The sequence below is a fragment of the Platichthys flesus genome, chromosome 7 (genome assembly GCF_949316205.1).
Source record: "Platichthys flesus chromosome 7, fPlaFle2.1, whole genome shotgun sequence".
Lineage (NCBI taxonomy): Eukaryota > Metazoa > Chordata > Actinopteri > Pleuronectiformes > Pleuronectidae > Platichthys > Platichthys flesus.
This window is the reverse complement of record NC_084951.1, coordinates 16,342,235-16,350,745: the sequence shown is the minus strand read 5'-3', so window position 1 is coordinate 16,350,745 and position 8,511 is coordinate 16,342,235. Positions and strand designations below refer to the sequence as shown.

At 44.6% G+C, this 8,511-nt stretch overlaps 2 protein-coding genes across 2 annotated transcripts; both read right to left on the bottom strand.

Moving 5' to 3' along the window:
* Nucleotides 1-1,585: 1,585 nt before the first annotated feature.
* Nucleotides 1,586-4,612, bottom strand: hoxc5a (homeobox C5a). Its single transcript, XM_062391064.1, has 2 exons — nt 4,025-4,612; nt 1,586-2,781 (listed from the first exon to the last, which is right to left on the bottom strand). The coding sequence occupies exons 1-2, from the start codon at nt 4,497-4,499 to the stop codon at nt 2,573-2,575; spliced, it is 684 nt and encodes a 227-aa protein (XP_062247048.1). The 5' UTR covers nt 4,500-4,612; the 3' UTR covers nt 1,586-2,572.
* Nucleotides 4,613-5,415: 803 nt separating this feature from the next.
* On the bottom strand, nt 5,416-7,998 carry LOC133956219 (homeobox protein Hox-C6a). Its single transcript, XM_062391107.1, has 2 exons — nt 6,941-7,998; nt 5,416-6,493 (listed from the first exon to the last, which is right to left on the bottom strand). Exons 1-2 carry the CDS (start codon nt 7,335-7,337, stop codon nt 6,186-6,188), a joined length of 705 nt encoding a protein of 234 aa, XP_062247091.1. The 5' UTR covers nt 7,338-7,998; the 3' UTR covers nt 5,416-6,185.
* Between the last annotated feature and the right edge of the window lie 513 nt (nt 7,999-8,511).

The following is an 8,511-nucleotide window of genomic DNA, read 5'->3' as shown; positions in this document are numbered from 1 at the left end:
TGTTTTTACATACAATGTGTTAAAGCGACAGAGACAGTAGGTGTGTGTTGACTAGATACAGAGAGAGAGAGAGGGTGGGGTGCATGAAGTTGCACGCCAGATGATTTTTTGATCACTCTGGCCGACCTTCTATGCTTTTTAAAATTGTCCTCGCGTCTCCTTTCTTTCAAATTGTTGCCTCTTCTCTCGCTGACACGACGCGCAGCAAACTGTTGAATGACACTGATTTCAACATCTGCAGCGAGACGTTGAAAAGACGGTTGGTTTTATTTCTCGGGATTAAAGTGTGACACAAGCACGATGCTGCGTAAAAGAATAACCCTCATGACGAAACAATTTCCATTTACTACTCCTGTTTCCAATGCAATTAATATGCAACAGTACACGTATCGTAAAAATGCCTCATAATTAAATCCTTGCTATTATTAAAAACAGAAATGCTCCATGATTGGATACAAAAAAAACACATTTAATACCAATTATACATTAAATTAGCAATTAATGCGTTTGCACCCATGCGTTCAAAGTCACACTGATACAACGCAAACACTATTAGTATTATTACACGGGGAAATAAAAGCACAGTCTCAGGCCTGTAGGCAAAGTTAAAGGCAACTTACTGCAGCAGCTCTCAGTCGCCTCGCACCACACCGACTACACAGTCCGGAGAAAGGTACTGCATCCTCACTGCCACACAGCCCGTTCCTCCTCAGAGAAGGGGAAGCCGGCAGCTGCGATTCCGGACAGTTAAGATTATATATGATGTGTATATATCGAAGGTTTGTCAGCTCTTCCAGGCCATAAAACCCACTTAAATGACACCACGTGATCCCCTTGCACCATTCACAGGCCCTGCTCGGGGCAATTGGCATATGTAACCTTGTAAACTTTAAAATAGCCTAAAAGAAAGACATAGTAAAAGGGGATTGAATGCGTTGTCCACGTTTAGGTTTAGGCCCCAAACAGAGCACATGGGGAAGTGTACGCTGCGTCCACCGGTTTCTCAAACCAGTCAAGGAAGTTGAATAGGAAGCTGTTAGTTTGAGAGGTGAGTTTATTTTTATTTCCCTTTGAGTAGCGCTAGGGAGGAATGAGCTCATAACCTTGGGCGACACTGCGTCACACTGGATTTAACGCCACTGCTGATCACAGGCAGCTACTGGCGTGATTTGATATCCTCAAATAGGAGCAGACGGTGTTGTTTTTTAACTACAGTGTAATGATGCCAGGATTAAAGAGCAGGGCGACATCATAAAGTGGCCATATGGCCGCAACAATGATGGCGCGCAGCTCTGCGGCCAACAGGAAGCCGAAGTTTTGCATCCATGTTCTGTTGTGGGCGCGTGTTATCACAGGCTGTGTGTGTGTGTGTGTGTGTCTGTGTGTCTCTTCCTTCCCTGACTAAACAGGAAGCGGTGTCTGGCTGTGGTGGAGTGCTGGAAAAAGGGGCAATAAAGTTTTATGAGGGGCCTTAAACTTCTGAGCGCGTTTGTCAGTCAATGAAATTGTGGGGATTGCGAGTCAGACTAGAGAGAGAGAGAGAGCAGGAGGAGGACACAAAATAAAACGTAGCCTTTGGAAATAGTTTCTCAATTTCTAAGTAGTTTATTTCAGTGGATTTCATAACAAAACAATATTTAAATACACTTAATGTGCGTAATTCTACCATTAAAGTATAAAATCAGAAGAATAGAAATGTGCATATTGACAATATTCAGACTTTTAATGATGAGAGTTTATTGGTTACAATGAACAAAATGAAAGTGATTCCACAGCCCTCGTGTTAAACCTCCAGTTCACAAAGGAGAAGACAAATTATTTCATTGCACATCACAATATTTTCACACACACTCGCCGCATTTTACATCATGGTTTAGATTCACAGGGATTTGACAGGGACAACATGGATGAAAGTGAAAATCCACTCACTAACAGACACCACACGTCCAACAACATCCTAACTCGGCACTGCAACATGTTAGAGAGTCCATTTAAAAAGATAAGGGGAGGGAAGGAAAGTGGAAAAGTGGGTTTTACTGGTGGGAAACTATTTAACTGTTGCTCACAGGACACCTCATTAAAAGCACTCGGGGATATGTGTTGCCTTCATTTGATCCCGTTCCTCTCCAAGTGTTTATGATGATACACAACTGGAAATGTTGCATGCTGTCACTGCAGCCTCCACCGAACTCTGGTCCACATTGAAAACACGGATTAGTATAAGTATTATTATTGTGCAGCCTCTCAGTGCCCCGCAGACCAGCAGCCTCGCAGCGCGCAGGGCCCTGCTCCCCTCAACCTCTTGTCCCCATCGTGCAGTCAAGTGAGGTTATCATCGCATGGGCTGCAAATTAATTTAGAAATGTAAACCGATGGATCAAAGTGAGCGATATTCAATACATTAGGTCCCAAACTGCAGCGAGTGACACATAATTGGTGATAAAGCACACAGAGCGGTGTCGTGATGTCATTGCTCCTAGCAGTTCATCCGGAGGTCAGGCGGCGCTCCAGCACTGTGCAGTGTGGGGCTGAAAACGTGCTGCGTGCACCCCCATGTTCACCAGGGCCACTTCTACTCCTTCACTTTGATCTTTGAGTCCTTCTTCCACTTCATTCGTCTGTTCTGGAACCAGATTTTGATCTGCCTCTCGTTTAGACACAGGGTGTGGGCGATCTCTATGCGCCTGCGGCGGCTCAGGTACCGGTTGAAGTGAAACTCTTTCTCCAGCTCCAGAGTCTGGTAGCGGGTGTAACTGGTCCTGGACCGCTTACCCTCCGATTCTGAAGTGGCAGTAAAATAAGTTAGCTTTCAGTAGCATTGTAGTGTTGAATAAATATAATAACAGGATGATAATAATATTATTACTCCAAAAAAAAAAGCCTTAGTTATCCATAAAAATAAGCATTAAAAGCAAAAAATGTGAATTTATGTCCTCCTCCGCCCTCATTTAAAAGATCAAATATCTTTACACAACCTAATTCAACCTGATATTACTTACTGTGGATCCGTGTAATAAAAATTTATGTCAGGATGATAAGGATGGTTAACTAGATCCAATAAATGCTCTCACTTTAAAGGAGGGGGCCTTGACACCATTTCACATTAAAACATTAAAAAACTAATTTCAATATGTAAAATGAAATGAGTGATGGCGTGTGGGCCTCCCTTTAAACACTGGTCTCGGCCTAATACTGCTGCTCTATACAGTATAATAGCGTGGGAGGAAAAACAGATGTGTAAAATGAAAAGAAGTGGGATTAGAAAATGGAAACTGATGCTGCCCAGATATATTTCTTTCTCCTATTTATAGACGTGCTCGTGCACAGGCGTGCTAAGTAAAGCAACAGGCCTGTGCTGCTGGACTTTAAATATATATATTTTTTGTACATTCCTGCTGTGTGTGTATGTGCGTCTGGAATTTTTTAAGTATGTGGAGAAAGACAAAATACAAGTAGCTCTTCTCCATCTGCAGCCTAAAACGTCAGGCGGCGGTTTATGGAGCAGGAGCAGCCCTATTCACATCTTATAGAGGTGAAAAGTTCATGATTGGGTCAGGGCATTGGTGTTTCCCAGAGTTCAATTTAAGGCTAAAGCTTCTCTCTGTCACACACACACACAAACACACACACACACACACACACACACACACACACACAGACAGACTGAGAGTGTGACAATGTAAAACTTGCAGTTAAACCAAGACCATAAACAAAGTTAGGCAAAAGAAACACTAATAAACGGAGGCTGAATTCGTAATATTATTTCACATCGTAGATTTGTTCTCTTATCCAATTATACGTCCATAAATCACGCCGCAGATCACCTCTTCACCGTAACAGAGCAGGTTTACGAGCAATGGATGCCTTTGTCATAAAATTTATGACCGCGAGTTTTTATTATTTCCTGCGTTTGGCCTATAAAACTCAAGAGGGAAAGTGGAGCGGGCGAAAAGAAGTGTTGCAGCGTAAAGAGTGAATAAGAGCAAGCATCTTAGTCGCACTTCAGAAAATAGGCAAACTTTACCGTGGCTCATGTGCAGTTTTGTCATCCATGGATAGATCTGCGGCCGCGGCTCAGCGTCCTGACGCTGGCCCGCGTTTGCGTGTCGTTTCGCCGATTGCGCACTCTCCGCGTTTCTTTCGCCCTCCTGGCTCTTGTTGCCGCCGGACTTTGTGCTCCTCTCCGGGTCCCTGTCCGCTCCGCGCCCCAGCAGCGCGCCGCCGTAGCCGAGCCCGCTCGCGTCCACAGCCGAGCTGCCGGAGATCATGGTTATCTGTGGTCCTGACGGGAGAGGAGTATCCGCATTGCCACGCAGGCTAGTTTTCATCTCCTCCCGCTCCACAGAGGTCGTGGGGACGGGACATGTGAATATCCCGTTCACATTAACATCCTCATAGTGGCTGGACCTGTGCCCAGATAGATCGTAACTAAACATACTGTTTGGAGAAGTTGTCTCGCTTGTTTGCCTGAAATTGGAGCCGTCAACATACGAGCTCATGTTAAACCCACCGGCGATAGTTTTTTTTCTTAAACTAGAGAGCGCTGCGGGATGGATGTTGCGGTTATTTCCTTGTTTTTGTTGATCATTGCGTTTCTTTGTAGCCGCTTTTGGAAAATTCAGAGCTGTCTTCCCTTAAAAAAATAATCCAGGATTTATAGGTGGAGTAGGCTTTGGTATCTTTTTTTATTCTTGATCCGACGTGCGCTGCCCAAATATGGTGTATTTGTATGGGATCACGTGCACATGTTGGCCAGTCATAAATTGGCTTTGATACTCAATGGGGATATTGATGAATAGGAGAAACGTGTCCGGTAAACTTTGAGCTGTTGGTTGTTGAGGACCAGGCGGGGATCTTTAGCGCAAAAAAGGGCAGGACAGTAAGACAAGAGCGTCATCTGGTGTCTGGTATGGGGCAGGACGGTCAGGACCGGTCCGAGCTCTTTGCCCCCCCAACACAACCCGAGTCCACCGTCAGCCACACATAATAAACATGGCTAATAATTAAAACAATACTTTTTATCGTAATAATACCCATAATTGTTATAATAATAAAAAATACTGGTTTAAATGCTCACTTCGTTTAAATATGTTTACGCATGAACTCGGAACGTGAATGTCGCGGAAAGTTATGTTATAGTAATACAGCAACGGGAATGTCGTAGTGGATATTGCCCAATTGCTCATTCCCCTGCCCCTCTAATGCCAACCATAAAGTCCAATATTAAATATTGAAGAGCTTATTAGTTGCTTATAAATCACTTCATCGTCCCATTTGTCCCCAATTTGGTTCGTGATATGATTAAAATGTATTTTCAAACTCCCCGAACACCAACTGAGTTTGGTGCGTAATTTACGCATCCGGCACATGCTAGGTATTGTGCGGGGTGCGTCCAAAAATCACAACACAAGCATGAAAGTTTTACAAATGTTTTATTCCATGATACACAATTATGACAAAGACATGAATTCGTAACTCCCAAACAGAGGTGAAGAATCACTAGTGTACAAACCTATCTCACAAGGAAAACCTATTGAGTCAATGGTCAAAATAAAGGGGGGCTAAGCGCAATTGTATGTTATGCTGCGTCTATCAATGCGGCTAAATGCACACAGGTCCTCACAGGATTGACATTATATACGAGTACTTGGATTATATACAGGCATCTCAGCTGTGTGTGGTTGTGGATTTTTGGGGATTATGCGTGCAACTTTCAGGTTTTACGCAGGACACTTTTTTTCTGCGCACGATTCAAGTACTATATTACACTGTGATCAAATGGAAGTGTCCGCCCGGTCCTCTCCTTTGACTGTATTTCGTGAGGCGATCGAAGAGTTCACAGAGGTGGATGAGGTGTGGTGGGGATAAATACACATTTTTTTAATGACGTGGGGGAAATAACATAGAAATTAATACATCTTTTTATTTTCACAATACAAGTGTGACATTGCAATCACACACAAAAAGGTAGCGCTCCAAGTGACACAGGAGCCAACGTGTGGCTGAAATGACTCGACTTCATAAGGCTCAACACTCCTGTGGTCAGCATGAGATATAAGTGGGAGAGCTGCGGGGTAGCCATCATGCAGTGACGCCGCTCTCAAGTCTATTTTTTAGGTAGTTATGTTGGGTTTTAATGGTCATCAGGTGGTCTTCTCTCCTCCTCTTCTGAATTCCCTTAAAAACTATTCTTTCTTCTTGTCCTCATCCTTCACTTCTTCAATTGCGACACTGCTTTCCTCCTCCGGAGAGGCTGCTGTCTGTTCACTTCCAGTGACCGTGGAGGTCAGGTTGCTCTCTTTCTTCCACTTCATGCGTCGGTTCTGGAACCAGATTTTGATCTGCCGCTCCGTTAGACAAAGCGCGTTGGCGATTTCGATGCGTCTGCGCCTGGTCAGGTAGCGGTTGAAATGAAACTCCTTCTCCAGCTCGAGTGTTTGGTAACGCGAGTAAATCTGACGTCCTCTGCGTCGGTCCGTCCCGTAGCCCACTCCTGCTGGGATACAAAGTAAAGTCACATATCCATATCCATACCCATCCTATTTTGCCTTTAAAAAAAAATAAAAATAAACATTGCTTCTTTCTGTTAAAAGTTAAACACAAGTTTTGCCTCACTGTTGGGGTTCATAAGTTTTAATCCAAATCCCCCAAAAAGAAAAACAAACACATTTGTAGCCATAATACAAATCCCTGCCTCAAAGGGCATCTTTGCTTTAATATCTAAAATAACCAAAGCATCCTGGTGTCTCCTCGCTGCTGATTATGGCTACTATATCATTCTTAAAATGAAAGCTGTTTGTTTGCACATGTAAAGGCCCATCTACAAGTCGGGGGAATACAGTAATGTTTTATGGGGTCATAAAAAGTAACTTACTCTCTTGGTAAGACATATCGTAAAACTGGCCCATTCGCTTAATTTATTTGTCGTAGTAAAACTCACCGCCGTGTGAGTTCATTCGCTGCATCCACGGGTAGATCGGGATGTTGGTTTTCTGCTCCTGCGATCCTGCTCTCCCCTGATCCAAACTGTACTCTTGAGCAATGTGGCTTTGTGTGCCGAGTCCCATGTTTGTTTGTCTGCAGCTGGGCAGCACGTCCTTGTCTTGAAGAAACACGTTTGATCCATACTCGTACTGTGCCCTGCCAGAGCCAAACACCACGTTGTCTTGAGGGGAGTAGAAAGGTGTATAGATCCGATTCTGGGTCACAGCGGCGCCGTACGAAGAAAAATGTCTGACTGTGTCATAGGTGGTGGAGTTCAGGGGTACGTTGGGCAAAACATCCTGACCACCGGATAAATGGCAGGAGAGCGACGGGTTTGCGAAATAGGAATTCATACCTTGCTTGTAACCCTCTCTCCAACTCTCCCCACTTCTTTATCGGTCTCTCTTTTTTTCAATCCTCCTCAGTAAATCTCCTTCGCGTCTCTGTCAAACAACCACACCTTTCTCCAAGGTCCCCTTCTTTTTCTTCGACTTTCCGCCTCCCCGACTGGACGTGGGCTACTTTGTGGATTCAATATTATTAATTTCCAATCTCCGGTTAAGACGCACAAACCCGAGTGTTATAGCCGAGGCTTGGCTCGGTGAGAGACAATATGACAATGTCAGCTGACCGTGCTCCGCCAATTGAGAGGCAGGAGTTGAGGAGAAACTGTAGCTTTTAGCTCAGAGCTGGAACATGCTGCTAAATGCCGATAAACACGGCGCAGATTTCTGGAGAGGCGCACGGTGCAGCTCGGCCGTTTGAGAAATAGCTGCAGACGGAGTTTGAGAGATGTGTGCGTGTTTTTAAGCAGGAAGTGCGATGCGTGCGAGTGTGGCCAATGTCATCCAGTGAAGTGATCAGTCAGAGGGAGGCGGATAAATACACATCCACTCATGTGCAAGTGTGTCGTACAGGGTTGAATGGGTTTAACTGATTTTACTGAGATATACACAAAATCCTCGTTGTTTTAATAGGGGTTCGCAACCATGTTTGTGTGTGTGAGAGAGAGAGGGGGGGGTGAGTGTGTGTGTGTGTGTGTAAGAGAGAGAGAGAGAGAGAGAGTGTGTGTGTGTGTGTGTGTGTGTGTGTGTGTGTGTGTCTAAGTCTGTGTGTGTGAGTGTGTGTGCTACAAAAAAACCTCACACACTTTTAATTTCACAACACCACTGCAGAGACCTACACCATTCACATGTCCTCATCCCACACAGGACGCTCGTGCAGCCCCTTTGCATGCATTAGGGGACTAGAAATGAATATTGGCATTTGTTGTTTACCTCAGCCCATATCGACGAGTTTTCCAACACAACTGTTAATGTTTCCATTGTGTATGAATTATCTGGCATGTGAGCAATTTCCATTGCTTTTGCACTGAACCCCGTGGTGGGGGGTTGGGGAGGAGTGTAGGTGGTTAAGAATGCGTTTATGGTCTCTGTTCTGTGAGGGCAATAAAACAAGTGACGCTCCCCAGCTCCCCAACAACTATCTCTGCTGCAGAGCCCTGCAAAACACAGGCAGCACAAACCT

Bases quoted from the DNA above. Each gene is read 5' to 3' on its own strand.
- LOC133956219 (XM_062391107.1), bottom strand. From the start codon at position 7,337: ATGAATTCCTATTTCGCAAACCCGTCGCTCTCCTGCCATTTATCCGGT. The intron at 6,494-6,940 runs GTGAGTTTTACT...GTATCCCAGCAG, and splicing joins GCGAATGAACTCACACGGCG to GAGTGGGCTACGGGACGGAC.
- hoxc5a (XM_062391064.1), bottom strand. From the start codon at position 4,499: ATGAGCTCGTATGTTGACGGCTCCAATTTCAGGCAAACAAGCGAGACA. The intron at 2,782-4,024 runs GTAAAGTTTGCC...CTGCCACTTCAG, and splicing joins AAAACTGCACATGAGCCACG to AATCGGAGGGTAAGCGGTCC.